The sequence below is a fragment of the Neovison vison genome, chromosome 11 (genome assembly GCF_020171115.1).
Source record: "Neovison vison isolate M4711 chromosome 11, ASM_NN_V1, whole genome shotgun sequence".
In the NCBI taxonomy this organism is placed as follows: domain Eukaryota; kingdom Metazoa; phylum Chordata; class Mammalia; order Carnivora; family Mustelidae; genus Neogale; species Neogale vison.
Window position 1 is genome coordinate 68,520,137 of NC_058101.1, and position 20,068 is coordinate 68,540,204.

Here is a 20,068-nt window from a genome sequence, read left to right on the forward strand (position 1 = left end):
TGGATTGGTCAGGACGGCACAGTGCGGGCCATTGCTGGACACCTGTTGAGCTGGGGACTTAGGGCTCCTCCAGTGCTTGGCCCTTGGCCCTGCAGTGTCTTTCATTCATTTATCACACTTCAAAATCCTTCAAAAATTAGAAAGGTGAAGGAACTTTGCCGCTACTGTGCTTGGAAATGCCCCGAGGTTCAGACCCCTTTTTATCTTGTTCCCCGGGATTTGCTGCAGTTGCCTGCCCAAGTGTGGCCACCATATGTCCCTTCTCACAAAAATCAATTTACAGAATTATCCAATGAACTACAAGCTCTCCATGGGCAGTGTCACTTGTAACTGACCCTTTTCAAGGGAAGTGCTCCTAGGAGTGGCTAAAGCAGCAGAAATGCAAACGTTAACATTTGTTTTCAGTTTTTATTTTTCACTTTCAACTGCTTTTTATTTTCACGTAGGGGAACGAGAGGAGAAATGCATAATAGAAGATATTCCAAGCGACACACTGATAACAGGTACGTACGATGTGCTCCATTGAATGTTGAACTCAGCATGTCATTTTATGGAACGGTCCTAGTTTCTCGGTGCATATATTACCTGGTTCACGCTGTACGGTATCCTCTTGAGAGAGTTTATCAGGTTATGCAAACTTAACATGAAAGTAGCCTTTGGAGTGAATTGCACTGAATTATAAACTGGGAAACAAAGATAGGACGCCGCAGAATCCAAGCCTGATTTGTTTTTCTGGTTGTCAGGTTTCCTCAAGTAAAAGAATTTCTGATACCATTAATCATGCTAATTATGGTTGAATTCTTTAAAGATGAATGATGTCTCCCACCTGGTCCGGGGCAACAGTGAGAAACAGCAGATGCGGGAGGGCTCTGAGCCTCAGCTCCTGGAGCCCCCGCAGCCCGATGGCGAGTGATGTGGACGGTGCATGCATGTGCAGAACCGAGGCTACTTTCCAAGCAGAATGCCCGCGAATCCAGCTCTCGGCATGTGATTTCTGCCTGTTCGCACACTGCCACCAAACACATCTCCATATGGCTGCGCTTACCTGGCCTCCGGAGAAAGAAACAAGCACCCACGGGTTTCAGAATTGTATGGCAAATACAGTATATTCAAGTCCAGTTGATTTTAATGCAAAAGAGGAAAAAACCAGCAGAATCTAACCCTAGTAGTATTCTCCAGAAGTCCATCATGGATTTTTACATCCAGTTCTATCTTACATTGACTAGTGCCAAGTTCTCCTCTCCATTTCTCTTGGCCATTATATCCGGGTGTTCTATGGTGAAGCATATTAACCCACCCTGCATCAACCCATCCAACACACACAGCACCCCGTGGAGCCAAAGCCAGAGTCAGCAGTGTGAGACCAGGCTGTGGAGGAGCAGAACTGGCAGAAGGCACGGAGGAGAGCCAGGTGGTGTGGAGATGCCCACAGCGGCTGTGGCTGCTTCGGGAACTGTGTTTGGGGCTGTGAGGCATGAGTAGGGCCGCCTAAGAGCTGTGCATCCCTGGGCAAGCTACTGAACCTCTCTGCTTCATTTGTGAAATGGGATAAAAATAATAACATCTGTCTCTTCTTGTCGTGATAATGTTGGGATTAATATCTGCAAAGCTCTTAGAATGCAGCCAGACACATAGAACATCACTCTAAGTGTTTGCTTACGCCCCCTGACCCTAGGTCTCTCATCCCAGGGGACGTTTGACTTGGGTGAATAGCTCTGTGGCTTCGAACCATTTTCCTAGGGACCTGTGAATTTCAGCCTGCATTTGAATGGGCAGAGGAGGAATAAGAGGGACAGGAGGAGCCTGCCCACACTTCCTGCTGCCTGGTCCCCCAGATGGATGGACATGTCCCGGGACACACCCGTGACAGTGAGCCCGAGGATCACCTGACCCTCTGGAGGGGCCTGAGGCCAGAAGGCAGATGCAGCCAGACAGTGCTCTGCAGCTAGCGGGAAGATGGGTCTCATGCTGGCCAGGCCCAAGGCCTGAGCCAGGAGACTTCTACTCCTCATCCAGACTGTCCTGTACTGGTCCTTCTCAACTCTGAATGCCCCTCGCCCTGCCTCCTCAACCTCAACTCTGTCCTGCCCAGTCTGTGGTCTCCTCAGCCCGCCCCCGCCATGCAACTATTTCGGGTAGAGCTCAGCCCCCTGAAGTGTGTCGTAACTACAAGGAAATTGTGGAAACACATCAGCTCACACATTTTGATGTTTTTAAAGATAGAATATGGTCCTGGGGCACCTGGTTGGCTCAATCAGTACAACGTGTGACCCTCGATCTTGGGTCATGAGTTCAAGCCCCACACTGGGTGCAGAGATTACATAAAATAAATAAATGAAGTTAAAAATTTTAAAAAATTTAAATGTCACCAGTTATAAGACATTATTATTAAAAAAGAGAACACGATCCTTAAGTCCCATAATATGCTAATGGAGAAAAAAAATACTTGATTAACCCTCCACCTGAAAAAAGGCAAGAAAGAAAGGATAAGGAACAAGGAACAAACAGGGTAAATGGAAAACAAATAGCAATTTGGCAGTCTTAAACCCAACTACATTTTATATTACACTAAGTGAAAATGGGCAAAACTCTCCAATTGAAAGACAGAGATCATGAGACAAGACTTAAAAACAAAACACCTATATACTGTTCCCAAATGAAACACTATTTTTTGAGGGGGTAGTGGCAGAGGGAATGGGAGAGAAAATCTCAGATAGTCTCCAGGACCAGCATGGAGACCAATGCAGGGCTTGATCTCACAACCTTGAGATCATGACCTGAGCCAAAATCAAGAATCAGACTCTTAACCTAATAAGCCCCCCAGACGACCCCTAAATGAAATACTTTAAATAGAAGGAAAGGCTGAAAGTAAAAAGATGGAAAAGACATACATGTAAAGATAAATGAAAAGAAAGTGTACTCAGAGCAGACTTTATGACGCTAAGTATTACCAGAGGAAAAGACTCGCAAGGACCGGTGTTGGGTTTAATAACAGAAAGATGTTCTGCATGTGTTTCCTACTTGACTATTTTGAATTTCTTCTAAGAGAATTTTGAGCATTTGATCATGCCAAACCATCAATTAAGTCTCTATTCTTATCATTACTTTTCCTTTAACTATGATTGTATCTTTAAACATTAGCCCACTGCTTTGATGTGCCAAATAATATAGTAGCATACCAAAATACAATTTTTTTAAAAGATTTTATTTATTTATTTGACAGAGAAAGATCACAAGTAAGCAGAGAGAGAGAGGAGGAAGCAGGCTCCCTGCTGAGCAGAGAGCCCAATGTGGGACTCGATCCCAGGACCCTGAGATCATGACCTGAGCCGAAGGCAGCGGCTTAACCCACTGAGCCACCCAGGCACATCCAAAATACAATTCTTAAACGTTTCTTTGAAAAATCCCTTTTATAAGGAAAGTACTCTCTGCTCTCTTGTTCATTATATGCTGCAAGCTCCTGTCTCTACATTCAGGACTTTGGCTGTAGGTCAAGGGTGGGCAGGACCAGAGTTCACCTGCCCACAGCATGAATATGCTCTGGAAGGCTGGAGGCCAGCTTCTTTGGAGCTCTGAGTGCCTATGCTGCCTGAGCCAGAAAGTGACTCTGTTTCCTGTCCCTCCACCGTCCATGAAATCCCTGACTCTACTCAGCGCATGCGTGGTGGCAAACGCACGCGCCAAACCACATGGTTAAGAAGTGCTCATCCATAGTACACACTCATATTTAATATTTAGATCTCCATGGAAGTGAAAACACAAATTTTAAGTTTTTCTGGGGATCGGTGGGGTTCTGAGACCCTGTTTGATATCTCTGGTCCCAGGGAGCACACACAGCGTTATCTCTTGTCTCTTTACCTCTGAGGCACAGAGGAATCCCATGAGAGACACCCATCTAGGAAGCTGGAGAGAGATGACCTCAGAGGCAGTCATCCAGATTTGCCCAGACATGTGTTTTTGCTTATTGGGACTACAAATAACTAGACTGTGGGAACTCGGAGGAATTGGCCTTCTGCCGTCCCCAGGGGGAGGCTGCCCAGAGCGCCACAGAAGACAGCGACTAGGCTTTCGCATCAACACCCTCATTGCCCAATAGCTTGGTGACTTTGGGTTCTGTTTCCTTATCTGTAACTTGCTGCTCACACCTGCCCTGGGGCGCCGCAGCACCTGGTACGGCGGGTGGCCAGACGCCGCTGTTCACCTGTGAGTTCCCACCCTCTGGCGCTCCGTCTCTAGCCTTATCAGCTTGGCCTTGCAAGCTCGATTATGAACCACCAAAGCAGGTGTGGCCATTGCTCCAGCTCAACCACCACCCCGCCCCCAGGCCCAAGAGGAAGGACACTGCCTGAGAAGCAGGGGAGAGCCCTGAGTCACCCTCCACCCCCAGAGGAGGCTGGAGGGGCGCGGGAGAGGCCCCATGTGCCTGTGCACTGCCCAGCCCAGGGCACTGCCAACAGATTCAGGATAAAAAAATCCCGGTTCCATAAACTTGCTTAGAAACTTCAGAGTCAAATACATTCTGTTTTTTTTTTTTTTTTACATTGTTTTTCTTAGTTCTTCCTAGTAATGTTCTTTGCTAATAAATCCTAGATTGTCATGAATGGAAAAAGGGAGTGTGGCCTTTCTGGGGGAGAGATAAGAGAAGAGGGAGGGAACTCTGGTGCGGGCAGCTATTCTGATGAGTTTTAAAGCACTTGCTTGCGGGTCCTTGGAGACATTTTTCAAACAAGGCTGCTGGTTTCTTTGTAAAAGGCAAGCAGTGAGGGAGGGCACTGTGCCAGGAGCACAGTGACCATAATGTGGGAGACTGCTCATTAGAAAGAAATAATTAGAATTCAGAACCAATGAAATTTTGCTCCTGGATGGTCCTGTTCAAAAGGTCCCTGGATTTGATTCACTTTGCCAAAGTACCCAGGATTCTGTTTTTAATTCAGAGTGTACACCCTGTTAGAAACAGGAGACAGGAGAAGAGGAAGGCATCACCAAGTCAAAGATCAATCTCATTCGTCCTCTGGAGCAGTCCCAACCATGTATTTGGGTTGTTGTTTTGTTTTTTTTTTTTAAAGATTTTATCTATTTATTTGACAGTGAAAGGGGGAGCACAAGCAGGGGGAGCAGCAGCAGAGGGAGAAGCAGGCTTCCCACTGAACAGGGAGCCTGATGCGGCACTTGATCCCAGGACCCCGGGATCATGATCCCAGCCGAAGGCAAACACTTCAACGACCAAGCCCCCCAGGCACCTCATCCAACCATGTCTTCACGGGACACCACAACACACCTCAGGGGTGTCTCAGGTCAGGCATCTTCTGAAGCCCATCCTGAACCAAAGATTCTGCGTAAGTAGTTCACTGAGGAGATGCTCTGAGGAGACAGAGGGAAAGCAGCCAGGCCGGGGACCTTTCAGATGAAGCCGGTTGGTGTCGTGCTGAGCCCGGGGGTGCAGGGACATGCGGTAATCCTACAGACACACGGCCCCGCACTTCCCAGGCTGAGGAGACCCCGCAGGAGCGAAGGCGGGCCAAGTCATGTGCCTGCACCTGATGGACAGACAGACAGAATGTGGCATCCACACGATGGGATGTCATTTTGTCCCAAGAAGGAATGAAATAAATAACAGTGACATTCTGACACTTGCAGGGGGTGAGGGGGGTGGTGAAGCCGAGAGGCGTCAGTCGCTGAGCTACAGTGGCCGCAGGAGGAGCCTCACACCTTTGAGGCCCCAGAGGGGAGCGACGTTCACAAAGCCAAAACTGGGGGTAGGGGGCAGGGGACAGAGTGCGAGGGCGGGGCCCTGCGGACATGGGGACAGAGTTTTGGTTTCAGCGGATGGATGGTGGCTGCCCAGTGTGAATACACCGGATGCTACCAAAATGTGTACCTGAAAAATGGTTAAAATGTTAAATTTTGTTACATGTATTTTACCATGATTTTTAGAATTAAACAAATGGAGGATCAGCTGCCCCTGTGGTGTGTCCCACCTCCTGGCAGGTGACCCCTTACACTGCCCACCAGGCGGGGGTCTCTAAGGCTCAAGGACCCTCCCAGCTCCCTGCACACGGCGCCCCTGAGGGTTCACGGGTCGCAGCAGAGCCGCTGCGGCCGGGGGTGGGGGGGCTGTGGCGGTGTCCTCCAGGCTGCCTGCACATGGACGGCGGCTGCCATTTCTCCTGGTCCAGGGAAAGCACTCGGGCCCCCAGAGTGCTCCGAACTTCACCTGACACCTGGCCTTGCCACAAGCCCTTTGTCCATATGCCCAGTTTCTAACGACTCCAGTCGGGGACAAATGTCTGCATTTTGATCATTTCTCTTCAGCGACGGAATGACAAGCACCCAAGCATAAATGTAAATGTGTGGATGTCCAAGACCCTCATCCTGGAAACCACCCATCAGCACGAGGGCGAGCCTGCGCTCCTGGGCCAGAACCACAGCAGAGCGTGAACAGAGAAGACCCAACCGGACAGGAGCTCGACGGGAAGGCATGTGGCCTCTCGGCAGGTGGGACAACGTAGAGCAAAGCCCATGGGGACTGAGCCACCCGCACCCAAGGCCAAACGTCCCCGCGAGGAAGCAGATGCAGGCCGTCAAACCCTAGGCCTAGGGTTTCACAACGAGCGTGGGTCGCGACGAGCACTGGAAACTCCTGACCGAGATGCACATGTGTGTGCACATATGCCTCACAACCCTCACAGCAGTCCGATCACATCGGCCAGAAACCGGTTGCAGCTAAGGAGCCCCCAAGGGACGAGTGCAACGCAGTCACCTCTCCAAACAGTGGCCCAGGGCGAGGCCTGTGTGCTGGTGACAGCATGCTCCGAGCCTGCATGCCTGCTGGCCAGGAGGAGCGGACACAAGCATGCAGATACACAGATGCATCTGTCCGCACTGGTCAGAGGCAGGCAGCCAGTGCGGGCAGCTGGGCTGTTGACGCTGTTTCCAGCAGGGCGATTTGGTGCTGATGACTGGTTGATGATGAGCGTGGGACGTGGCACGTGCATGTGTGCCCCCTCCTTCAGCCCCACCATGCTTCCCTGCGCTCCCTCCACATGGGCTCTCCAAACCGCTCCCAGCTTGGAAGGAAACAAAGTGTCCTCAGGGGCGCTGCCTAGAGCGTTCTGCAACACATCACTCTGTATTCATCACTACTCCCGAAGGCAGCTACTCTCATGCCAGGCTCACTGGGGGCCAACCAGACGATTTGGCTTTTAACCAGCACCCTGTGGGCATCCCACAGGCCTTCGTTCCTTGCTTGTGCGTCCAAGGCTGACTGCAGAGCTCTGGGCTCAGCCCTGAACAAATGACACCAGATCTTTCTTCAGCTCCCTAAGTACACTTGACTCTAGGTTACAGAAGGATATTTAAGGATGGAGAAAGATGATCACAAAAAACTGGGCAAAAAAATTAGGTTTCAATAGTATATACAGTATAATTTTACTTTTTGTAAAAATAGGCAATAAGTACGTAGAGGAAAAAGACTAGAAGTATAATCCTGAATACCCAAAACTTCCAGAGGGGATTTTTACTTTCTACAGTTCCTACAATGAATGCATTTTACTTGTCTGAAACCAACCGGTGGCTCCTGGTCCCAGCCCCAAGGACTCCGTCTGGGGTGGAAGATGCAACCACATTAGAGGTCAGAGGTCAGGGCTGAGTGCCTGACCAGGGTGTGCCCCGGGGTCCCCAGGGAAACCAGGAGAGGCTTATGCACACTGCCTGCCTGGCCCCCAGCGGCTCCCAACCGGGGCTCACTGAGGAGAATAGCCACAAAATGCACCTGGGAAGTCCACTCACGCACACACACACTCTCCCTCTCTCCAAGGCCATGGGGTGAGTGGTGTAGTTTGTGGTGAGGAGGCCAAGGCCCTTGATTTGCACATCAAGCTGAGTTTTAATACCGGCTTGGCCTTTTATTATCTGGACAGTTTCCAATAAACTGTTTGGAGCCTTTGGCCTTAGGCTCCTCACTGGTAAAAATAGGTATCATTCTCCCGACATTATAGGGTTGTAGGGTTCTGTGGGAGCTGAGGGAAGACACTGGACATTAAAAGGCCAATAACAAGGTCAGAAATAATTGATCAAGTGTCTACACTGCGCTTACGACATGCTAAGTTCTGCATTAAACACACAATCTTCCTACGCTAAGAGGTTGACCATTACTATCGTGGCTTTACCCAATGGAACTGTGAAGCAGAGCAGGGCAGGGTCTTGGCCAAGTGTCCCTGCTCAGAGCCAGACACCCTGCTGCTCTCTGTACATGTGGTGAGAAGCACCACCGGGCAGCCTGTCCCCTCTTTGAATGTGCTCATGCCCCCAACAGTGACCACTCGGTGGCAGACTCCCGGGGAAAAGTGCTTCTCTACTGCCATCTGGTGGCAGCCCACGGAGGCACGACACCTCCCGCCTTCCCTCCCCTCCAGCCTTGAGGGCTGTGGGAGGCTGCAGGGGGCACACTCAGGGCCAGCAGAAAATGGCAAAGCAAGCAAAAACCACTCTCACTTGTTCTGATAACGCAAGGCAGCATGCCAGGAACACTGGCGCTTTAACAATGGGCCCAACCTGCACTCATTCATTCAAAATCTTCATTGAACATGTTCCGTGGGAAACACACTCATTCACAAAACCTTACTGAGCCCTTACTCTAGAGCCAAACACTGCCCTCAGCTTGTTGTCAGGTCCAAGAGGCCCACGAGAGAGGAATACAGTTATCCCTGAGCTCTACCACCTTGCAGATGCAGACAAGGGGACTGCCCGACTGTGAGGACAGCTGGCATGCTGACGAGAATCACCCAGTATGGGCAAGTGTGGGAACAGTAACAAGAACAAAGTCCCAGAGAAATGGGAGGGGATGCCCCAACCACTCCAGCAAGAGCCAGGGCAGCAAGGGAGAGTTGCAGAGGGCTTAGGGTATAGGGATGCGGCCATTCCCATCTGAGAGGCAGGGCAGGGTGCTGGAAGTGGGCCAGGAGGAAGATTTGACAAGTTTCACAGAATGGGAAACGAGAAATTTCTAGCTGGTCAAACATTTGCAAAGTGACCGGTCAGCCTGGCCTTGTGCTCCTTACAGGAACATTCAGCTGCTTCAGCAAAGGTGCTGGATCAGGTTTGGGGCTTTCTTGCTCAAGTTAGTGAACTTTCCATTAAGTACTTGAAAGGAAATGCATATTCCGCTTTTGCTGGGGGGCAGGGGGCATGCTCTGTGGTGTCAGGTAGGTCCTGCTGGCTGGTGGTGCTCAGCCCTTCCACCTGCTGGCTCATTCTCCCTCTGTTACTGACAAGTGCCGTCCCCACAACTGTGCCTTTGTCTACTTCTCTTTTCAGTTGCTTTATGTCATGTGTTTTCAACTGTTTATGCTTTTAGGGTGGTTGTCTTCGGAGTGAAAGGACCCCTTTATCATTATGTAATGTCCATCTTTGTCCTTGGTAAATTTCACTGCTCTGAAGTCTACTTTATCTGATACTTCTAGAGCTGCTCAAGATTTCTTTCATTAACATCAGAATGATATGCTTTTTTTATCCTTTTACTTCTAACCTATCTACAGCATTATATCCAAGGTGACTTCCTTGTATACCACATAACAGTTGGGTCATTTAAAAAAAAAAAAAATCCAGGGACGCCTGTTTGGCTCAATTGGTAAGTGGCTGCCTTCGGCTCAGGTCATGATCCCAACGTCCTGGGATGGAAGTCCCACATTGGCAGGGAGCCTGCTTCTCCCTCTGCCTCTGCCTACCACTCTGTCTGCCTGGGGCTCGCTTGCTTTCTCTCTCTCTCTCTCTAACAAATAAATAAATAAATAAATAAAGTCTTTTAAAAAAATATTTGTTAAAAAAAAAATAAAAATAAAAACAAAAATCCATTTGGACAATCTTTGTTTAATCTCTGTTTAGGCCATTTACATGTAATTATTACATATAATGTATAATGTCAGGATTTAGGACTGCTATTTTATTATTTTTTTCTTTTTGTTCCTTCTGCTTTTTATTCCCATTTTCCATTTCCTAGCTTCCTATGGGTCACTTGAATGTTTTGTAATATCCTACTTTTGCTTTATTTATAGTATTTTTCACCATATATCTTTGTGTAGTTTCTGTTAGTGGTTGCTGTAGGGATTACACTATGCATACTTCTCACAGTCTACAAGGATCCATATTTTGTCATTTCAACAGGAATGCAGAAACCTTACGACCATATGCCTTTGCCCTCCCCACCCTTATAATAGAGTTGTGTTAAATATAATCTCTACAAGCTTCGAGAACCACATCAGACAATATTATATATACTGTTTGCTTTCAACTGTCAAACAATTTTAAGAATAGAGAATGCTCTGCTGTTTTCCTAGTTACTCTTTCTATTATTTCTCTTCATTCCTGATGTTCCAAAGTTCCTTATCATCTGCTTTGAAGTTCTTTGAATAACTTCTTTAAACAACTATTTTAAAGCAGGTGTTTGGCGAAAAGTTCCCTTGGCTTTCCTTGACCTAAGAATATTTTGCCTTCATTCTGAAGGCTACTTTTCGTGGATATAGTATTGTTTGACCATTCTTTCAACATGTGCCTCTTCCCTCTGGCCTCCACGTTTCTGATGAGAAATATGCAGTCGTTCAAACTGTGGTTTCCCTAACAGTGATGTGTGGCCTCTCTCCATGTTCCATTTATATATTTTTGTCCTTAAGAACAGAGTCTGGAGGTGGGCAGGGGGAGCTCCCGCCCTACACTCCCGGTCAGCCATGGACCCAACAGGAAGACATGCACCTTACTCCTGCAATTACCTTAGCTACCACTTTAATATCCCAGCAGGAGGAAGGAAGGTTTGGAGTCTGTGGGGCTGGTGTCTATGGAGCCTATGACTGTGGGGCCAGAGACTGTGGGGCCGGCGACTATGGGGCCAGTGTCCGTCTGTCATCTGGATCCCAAGGGCCTCACTCTGCAAGGCCTGCTCCTCTGGTCTGCGCCCAAGCCATGTTCCCCTCTCAGGCCTGTCAGAGACCAATGTCCTTGCCTCCAGGGAGGCCCTAGGCCTGGACCTGTGGCTCTGGGCTCTGGACTAGGCGGATGGATCTCAGCCTCTGCAGCTCATGAGCTGTGTGACCTAATCCTGGAGTCAGTTTCCAACCTGTGAGATCAGGGCAGCAACACACAATCCCACACTTTCCACAACCTCCGCCACTTGCACGTGCTCTGTTCTTGATCCTTCGCTCTTCTCACCACACAGCCAACACGGCAGAAGGAAAGCCCCAACGTTCCACTCCAGCCAGCCACTTCCCCAGACCCTTCCTGACCTGGACCCTGCCACATTCCCACCACGTCACCTACCATGCTCTCCCTGCTCCCCTCACTCCAGCCACTCTGTGGTTCCTTGGCTACCCCGGCATGCTCCTGCCCCAGGACCTCTGCATGCACTCCCACTTGAAACCATCCTGCCCTAGGAGCCACCGGCATGATGTGCGACAAAGGGGAAAGGAACTACACTGCCTGAGTTTGAATCCTGACTCTGCCACTTGCTAGGTGTGGGACCTTACACAAATTTCTTTTTTGTATTTTTGTTTCATCATATGTAAAATTGTCATTAAAGTAGTATCACTGGGGCGTCTCAGTGGTGCAGTTGGTTAGACATTGGACTCTTGGTTTAGGCTCAGGTCATGATCTTGGGGTTGTGGGATTGAGCCCCGCATGGGGCTCTGTGCTCAGAGAAGAGTCTGCTTGGGATTCTCTCTCCCTCTGCCCCTGCCTCCCCCAAAATAAATAAGCAATTTTTTAAGAATATCTATAGTATTACTTACATAGTGTTGTCATGAAATTCAGACTATGAATTAGAATACTCTTAGAGAACAGTCTTAGAATGCTTGGCAAATCATTAGCACTAAATGTGATGTACAGACATAACTTAAACACGGTATAAAATAAGTACATATTCCCCCCCCATTCCTTTGGGTCTTTGCTCAAACTTCAGAGAAGCTTTCCCGACTTCCCCATATAATACTCAAAGTCCCCTATCCCTTTTACTTGCTTTTTCTCACGGCATTCGTAACATCTCCCACATTATATACTTATTTCCTTACTCTCTGTCCTCAGCTTCTAGAACAGTGCTATCTCCGTGCAAAGAGCTCATACTTTAAACGGACTCAGTGAAGGAGTAAAAATACCTCCTTGGAGCACATTTGAAGAATCACTGGGTGGCATGTTAGGTGCCTGGCATGGTACCTGGTGTGCATAAGGCACCACTGGCTATTTTTCAATAGCTTTCAATAAACATGAACTCTGTTTTCATTACCATTGTACCTTGCAAGGGCTCAAGGAGCAAGTTAAGCTGTATGATGCTTTCGTTTATAAAAAGGAGAAAGTGAGAGGCTCTTTCTGTGCTGCAAACTTTAGCAGGAGCCTCGGAAGGTGGGCATAGAAAGGACTTGACAGGATACACCTATGCCTTAGGAGGGAATCTAGTTGGGTGAGCTAGAGAAGGAAGAGACCAAAGACAGAACTACTGGGGTCACTGGGAAAGTCCTGACCCACAGAAAGTTTGCATTCTAGATAGAAAGCTTTCACAGGCTTTTTATTTTTTCAATAGTCCTCACAAATATGAAGACTTGGGAGGGATACATATTATCCCCAATTTCCGAGAGAGGGGATGCCAGAGGAGTGCAGTCACCGGTGGGGGATGGGGGGGTGGCAAGAATGAGGGTTGGACCCAGGAGCCCCCACCTCCCCCTTTATCCCCGGTCTTCCCACTCAGCTATGTGACTTCATCACCACACTCACAGTGTTTTGTGATTTAGATAATTTGAATAAAATAAATTCATTTATCAGTAATCATGTGCAAGTATTTCCTACACTTATTTTATAGTAAATGTCTTATGTTTTTGAAACAGGGACTTTCAAGATACAGCAGTGGGACATACACAGACAAGATTTCCTTGAATCTGCTCCTGGCTTGGGAATGTTTGTGACTGTTACAACTTACAATGATGAGGTAAAACATTCTTTTACGTTTTGCTATTAAAATTTTTCACTTGCCAAACATTAATGTCATGTACCCCATTAAAAAAAAAAATCTCTGCCTAAGCACTCATTAACCAGAATGGACAATTTTTAATGTGTCTAGTCCTGAATAAAAGGGCTACACAGAGATGTGGAAAGTGCTAGTCTCTGGTGAGCCAGTTGTCTTGTCTAGTTCAAGAGCGGAGACCTTAACATAAAGTATTTTAGAACAATGTAAATGAGAGGCCTCATGCTCATCACCCTGAGATTCGCTGGCCTGGCTGGGCCACAGTCTCCCCTCTCCTCCCTGGCAAACCTCTGGGTCTGTTTGGCCTCCCAGGCCTCCTCCTCTCTAGGAGGTTAGCAGGAATGGAAAAGGCACCAGGGTCCAGTGGTGAGAATATGAATGTTGGAGTCAGAGCCAAGTTGAAGTACAGACTGTCAAGCTCAATCTTCAGTAGGTTGTTGATGGCTCCAGTGCTCAGTTTTCTCATCTGTACAATGGATGTAGCAGCGACCTCTGTTGCCCGCTGTGACAGCTCAAGATACTGGCTTGCTCAGTCTCATCACTCAAACACTGTTGCGAGAACTACATCCCTTTGGAGTTAGAGCTGCCCTGGGGACGTGCCTGTGGGACAGCAGGATGGGTGGCAAAGCCTCATACAGCAGAACAGATATCTCCTCTGGGGAAGAGAGGATGCAAATTTCCTGTTCTTGTTAAACTGGGTGATTGCCTGGTCTGAGCTCAGGAGACATTCTGACACCTCCACTCCTGTGGAGACAGGGAATGGGGTCACTGGAGACTCTACTCCAACTGGGTTGTTGGGACCCTTGACCCTGGCTGGTACAGCATCTTCTCTTGGTGCACTTGGCCCCTGCTTGACGGTGGTTCTTCTGGGGCTGGTCCACATAGCTACCTCCCCTCCCTACAGCCCGCCTCCTGGGTTTTTGCCCAGTTATACCAAAACCCAGTTCTCCTCTGTTCTTTCATGAGCAATCTGGAAATGTCTCTATGATTTATTAAGCGCTGAATCCAAATTTTAGTTGAGCTAAAAACCATCACAGAACATCCCAGTCATTATTTTTAAGACCGAGAAGGTTCATTCTTCAAAAATAAAATTGCCTGAAACAGTACCCCCTTCTACAAGGGAGGAAAGATATTTTCATTCATTCTGCATTCAACAAATATTTATCACGGGCCTAATATATACCCAACCGTCTTCTTGACCTAAGAGACAAAATTCTCACCCCATAGGCCTGATTTTTAAGAGAGTTCTCCTCATTTTGAAGAACAAGAAACAGCCCTGGTTTCAAAATTTCTTAGGAGATTCCCCCCCATTTAGTGTCCTTATCAGCACCTCCACAAGGCCTCTGACTGTTTTCACTTGGGTCAGTGTGTCTGGGAGCATGGGATATTCTTAGTTGCCCACCTTGATCATATGTCCATCCCTATGGTGTATGACTGACAGCCCCAGGGAATGACACGTCTGGTAGGGTAAGCAGGGCAGACAGTAACAACCTATATGCACCATACAAACACATGCAGTTTGCATTCCATTAATTCCCTAATGATTAGTGATGTTGAGCATCTTTTCATGTGCTTTCTGGCCTTTTTTTTCTTTTAGCAATTTGAGTGTATCAACAAACTGCCTTCTGGTCTCCAGAGTTTCTGATCAGAAGTCTGCTGTTAATCTCAGTGTTGTTTTGAGTAGGCTCCATGCCCAGCATGGAGCCCAACACAGGGTTTGAATTCATGAAGGTAAGATCAAGCCCTGTGCTGAGATCAAGAGTCGAATGCTTAACTGACTAAGCCACCCAGGCGCCCCAAAGTCTGTTGATATTCTTATTGAGAATCCCTTGTATGTGACAGTTATGAAGATCCTTGATATTTGGAGGACAGGGTCCGTTTCGCTCACTCTGCTTCCATGCTGTGGGCAGACTGTCCAGCAATTCACACACAACTGTCTGCCACATAGCTGGGGGTGAGGATAGGTAGCTGCTATGGTGCTAAGAGCTGACACAGACCAAAATTAACCATAGTTTCCCACATGGAGCTTCCCCTGGAAGTTGCAAGCCTTCACTAGACTCCATAGTTCCGGAACAGTTACATCAGATGGATTCTAACAGTATGATCGTGGTCTAGATGGGAAGACAGGCTCCTGGTGCTATATACCTCACCATCTTCCCAGGATTCTCTCCTAGTGCAAAATGTTCTTAAATTTCTCTTAGGATTTCTTCCTCAACAAATGTTCTTTAGAAATGTGCTTCATTGGGCTCCTGGGTGGCTCAGTGGGTTAAGCCTCTGCCTTCGGCTCAGGTAATGATCTCAGGGTCCTGGGATGGAGCTCTACATCAGGCTTTCTGCTCAGTGGGGAGCTTGCTTCCCCCTCTCTCTCTGCCTGCCTCTCCCTCCTTGTGATCTCTGTCAAATAAATAAATAAAATCTTTTAAAAAAATGTGCTTCATCTCTACATATTTTGGAATCTTTGTTATTGACAAGCTATCTGTTGTTGTATTGATTTCTACTTTAACTCCATCGTGTCCTAAGAGCAGACTTTGTGTGGTTCCTGTTACCATTATTCTTTACTGAAGTACAGTTGATAGTTTCTACTATATTAAATGTGCTGAGGAGTGTTTTGGGGCCAGAACTGGTGTGGTTTGGTCAGCGCTCCAGGTAAGCTAGAGAAATGTGTGTACTCTGCTGTCACTGCATGAGGCAGGCTGCCTTCAGACGTCATGTGCAGGTGACTGACAGCGCTGCTGAGTCAGAGATGTTCTTCCCGACCTGCTGCTGGATCTGCCCACTCCGGGCACAAGGCTGTCGGCATCTCCAACTTCCAAGGCAGACTCTCCCCCTCCGGCATTCCTGTCCTTTTTCGTTGCACAGAGTTTTGTGCTGTGTCCTTCGGTGCTCACTCATTCAGGATTGTTTTGTCTCCTTGGATAATTGACCTCATTGTCTTTATGTAATGCTCTATTATGTAATTATCCCCATAATCTTCCTCGATCCAAAGTCTACTGTGTCTGAAGTTAATATGAGCACTCTGGCTTTTTTCGTAAGGTTAATGGTAACATATACATCTTTCTCCATCCTTTAATTTTTAATCTACATGTGTCTTTATATTTAAAGTGGGTTTCTTGTAGACAACATACGGCTTTGGTTTTTATCCACTCTGATGATCTCTTTTACTTGGTACACGTAGACCACTGACATTCAAAGTTGATAACTGATCTCCCATCCAAGTACTAACCAGGCCCGACCCTGCTTAGCTTCCGATATCAGACAAGATAGGGCATATTCAGGGTGGTATGGCCGTAGACATTCAAAGTGATTATTGAAAGCACTGGATGAATATCCACCATGTTTGTTCTCATTTCCTATTCACTGCCCTTGTTTTTTGTTCCTATTTTTGTCTTCCACTTTTTCTCTTTTGTGATTCTAATTGGCATATTTTATGTGCATTTTATCTCCTTTCTATCAATTTATACTTTAACTTTTTAAGAAATGGTTACCCTAGAGTTTGCAGTGCATATTTGCAACTAACACAAGTCCACTTTCAAGTAGCGCCACACCTCTTCACAGGGAGTACAAGCACTTTGAGGAGCAAAACATCCCGAATTTCTCCCTCCCATCCCTTGTCATGCTGTCACCTGAATCACTTGCACACCCACTACAACCAAATACATTGTTACTCTGTGAACAACGATTATCTATTACATCAATTAAGAAGAGTTTTCCTTTGTGTGGTTCCTTCTCTGATGCTCTTTCTTTCTCTATGTAGATCTGGCTTTCTGATCTGTATCATTTTCCTTCTCCCTGAAGAACGTAACAGTTCTTGCAAGGTAGGTCTATTAGGGACAAATTTCCTCCGTTTTTCTTTGTCTGAGAAAATTTTTATTTCTCCTCCACTTTTGAAGGAGAGTTTTGCAGGATACAGAATTCTAGGTTGGTGGGTTTATTCTCTCTGCTCTTCTTGCCTGCATGGTTTCTGAAGGGAAGTCAGGTATAATTTTTACCTCTGTCCCTCTATAGCTAAGGTGCTTTTCTCTGACAGATCTAGAAAGAATTGGTTTTCATTGTGTTCATCTTTTTACTTATTGGGACAGAATAGCAACTTCCAAACATCTTGATGACAGAAGTCCTATACCTGTTTTTAAAATGGCAAACAATACAGAAATTAGCTAAACATAAAATCAAAGTTGTCCAACAAATATAACCAACTAAAAGCTTGGTGTGTATTCTTCAGAATCTTCTTCTACGCTTATAGAAACACACACACATACATACGTACTTTTACAAATGATATTTTAATAAAAAACAGGATCCCAATGCACTGCTTTAGCACTGGATATGTGGACATCTTTAGTACAGAACGGTTATGGATTAATATTCTCTCCTTTTTTTTTGTCCCATAACATTCCTTTATTTGGATTTGCCTGAATTTAATCAATCCTTTACTGAAAGGTACTAAAATAATTTCAAGAAGACAACTTTGCCACTACAAAAAATACTACACTGAGTATCACTTTACATATAATTTTGTCTACTTGTGCACTTCCATAGAATAAATTCCTGTAAGTAGAACCACTGAGTCTACAGTTACACACATCTTAATTTTTAATACATATCACTGAACTGCTTTCCAAATGATTATTCAACTCATTTACCCAAATCATTGTTTAGAGATAGTATTTCTCAATATTACTGGCGGACACTTTCATTTAAATCTTTGCCAATCTGATAGTAAATAAGGGATGTCTTACTCTGTGTGTGTGTGTGTGTGTGTGTGTGTGTGTGGTTTTTACAAACTAGAATAAATGTTTTTCAGTTTATTGACCATTTTTTCTTTAGGAACTACACAGTTTTTACTAAACCAACAGGAGAGATCTGTTTTTAAGAAGGGAAAGTAGAAAATAATAAACCATGGAAATCTTCAATCCTAGGTATTACTGTCCAAGTTATATGGCCCACAAGGAAGGTTCTACTTTACTTCACATTCACCTGGCGAACACATCATTTGCTTGGAATCTAATTCTACAAGACTTGTGTCATTTGGTGGGAGTAAGCTGGTGAGTGTACGCCTCCCATGTCCTGGTTGATGAACACAGCACCAGCACTATTCAGGCATGACGTTGGTATGCAGAACCATTATACCCAGACTGGCTAGAAACTTATTAAAGTCCTGTGCCCAGATCTCAGTGCAGCAACCAAAGAGGGAGCTGGAGAGCTTGGAAGGGGTTCAAAGGAGAGCCACAGCATTGATTAAAGGCCTTGAAAAACAAGAACCGTGAGGGAAGGTTGAAAGAACTGTGATTACTCAGGCCTGAAAACAAGCAAAGGCTGGAGGGTAAATTAACAATGGAATTCCAATAAATAAAACTCTTATATGGCAGATGGTGATTGGTTATTTTCTAAATGAGCTGAGAGCAGAGGAACAGAATCTGTATTTTAGGATCAGAAATTTAAGTCCTATGAAAAGAAAATTTTCCTTAATCAAATATTTCAGTGCTTAAAGCATTTACCTCATAGTGAATTTGATGCTCAGGTTCATGAGAGTATTAATGAGTATTACAGAGGAAGACCACTGAGTATGGCCAGGGGAGACAGGCAGTGAGAGATGAAGAATGAAGCAGGGCCTCCTCTTGAAGAGGGGGTGTGGGGAGAGGCAAGAGTCGAGGGACACAACAAGGGAAACACAGAGTAGAGCTGTTTTAAGAATGCTTCTTCCTTTTTACTCTTTGTACAGCGGATCCACTTAGAGATTCGAGTTGGACAACACGACCTTGATGCAGCCATTGCTCAAGCAAAGGACAAAGTTAATGAAGTTAGCTTTAAGTTGGAACACCTAATTGAGCAAATTGAGCAAATAGTCAAAGAACAAAACTATCAAAGGGTCAGTTTGCCTGTTCAGCTTATTTTATCTCTTCCTGCCAGGAACGCAATTCTGGAGACAAAGCCCCCAAACCATGGAAAAAATAAACTCCTGTTCCTTGGTCTTTCTCTCTGAGCTAGCACTGTAGGGACACCTGGGGTAAAGGAAAGGAACAATCTTTCATTGTCTTTTCACTCTCTGCCAGACTGCGAGCTCCTCTAGGAAAGGGGACTGCAGCTCATTTGCCTTTCCGGTGTGGGCTTCACAGAATGAATAAATAAATGTTCCTAAACACACCCAACATGTATGAAGAGGCTCAGAATGCCCACTTTCTAGATCACAGTTTTATTCTTGTGACACTGTGTGTCTCCCAGGTCCTGTGCTCAGTGGACTCTGGTCAGAGATGGGATCAAATCCAGACTCCAGCTCCCTTACCTGGAAAATAAGAGGAGGATGGGTGTGCTTGGCAAAGTGCCCTGCCTGAAGTAAAGTTGAGGACAGCAATTTTGAAAATCTATCACTATTGGCTAACATTCACTTGCTCAATGGTGACAAATAAAATATACAAGATAAGGGCGCCTGGGTGGCTCAGTGGGTTAAGCCGCTGCCTTTGGCTCAGGTCATGATCTCAAGGTCCTGGGATCAAGTCCTGCATTGGGCTCTCTGCTCAGCAGGGAGCCTGCTTCCTCCTCTCTCTCTCTGCCTGCCTCTCTGCCTACTTGTAATCTCTCTCTGTCAAATAAATAAATAAAATCTTTTAAAAAAATAAAATAAAATATACAAGATAATAGATCAAACAGCAGATATTTTACATCAAAATACAAATACATGTTTTATTTAAGGTTGATTCTTAATCCTTTTCTTTAGCTACTAACATACACCAAGTTAGAAAATCATATACTGCACTTTGATATATAAACTGGGATACTAAATATCTTCAAAGCATATAGCATGTTTCCCTCAAATTCATAGTTAAATACTTTAAGAAACTAAACCTGCCTATTTCTTTTCCGCATAGGACCGTGAAGAAAATTTTCGAATGATCAGTGAAGATACAAATGGCAATGTTTTATGGTGGGCTTTTGCACAAACATTAATCTTTATCTCAATTGGAATTTTCCAAATGAAATACCTTAAAGACTTCTTTATAGCTAAGAAACTCGTTTAAAATGTTAATAAAGGCAACCTGCTAATCTGCATAATATTTGAGTTAATCAATCAAAATA

General features: G+C 45.9%; 1 protein-coding gene across 1 annotated transcript; it reads left to right on the plus strand.

The window, feature by feature from the left end:
- The first annotated feature begins 379 nt into the window (after positions 1–379).
- LOC122890242 (transmembrane emp24 domain-containing protein 11) lies at positions 380–20,010 on the plus strand. The gene is made up of 5 exons (XM_044225951.1): positions 380–503; positions 12,861–12,961; positions 17,914–18,039; positions 18,717–18,863; positions 19,861–20,010. Exons 1-5 carry the CDS (start codon positions 380–382, stop codon positions 20,008–20,010), a joined length of 648 nt encoding a protein of 215 aa, XP_044081886.1.
- Positions 20,011–20,068: the final 58 nt, after the last annotated feature.

What these genes read in the sequence shown, in the direction of transcription:
- LOC122890242 (XM_044225951.1), top strand. Translation starts at nt 380, where the DNA reads ATGCAAACGTTAACATTTGTTTTCAGTTTTTATTTTTCACTTTCAACT. An exon ending in AAGCGACACACTGATAACAG is followed by an intron (nt 504 to 12,860) that starts GTACGTACGATG and finishes TTTTTGAAACAG; the next exon opens with GGACTTTCAAGATACAGCAG. An exon ending in AAGAACAAAACTATCAAAGG is followed by an intron (nt 18,864 to 19,860) that starts GTCAGTTTGCCT and finishes TTTTCCGCATAG; the next exon opens with GACCGTGAAGAAAATTTTCG.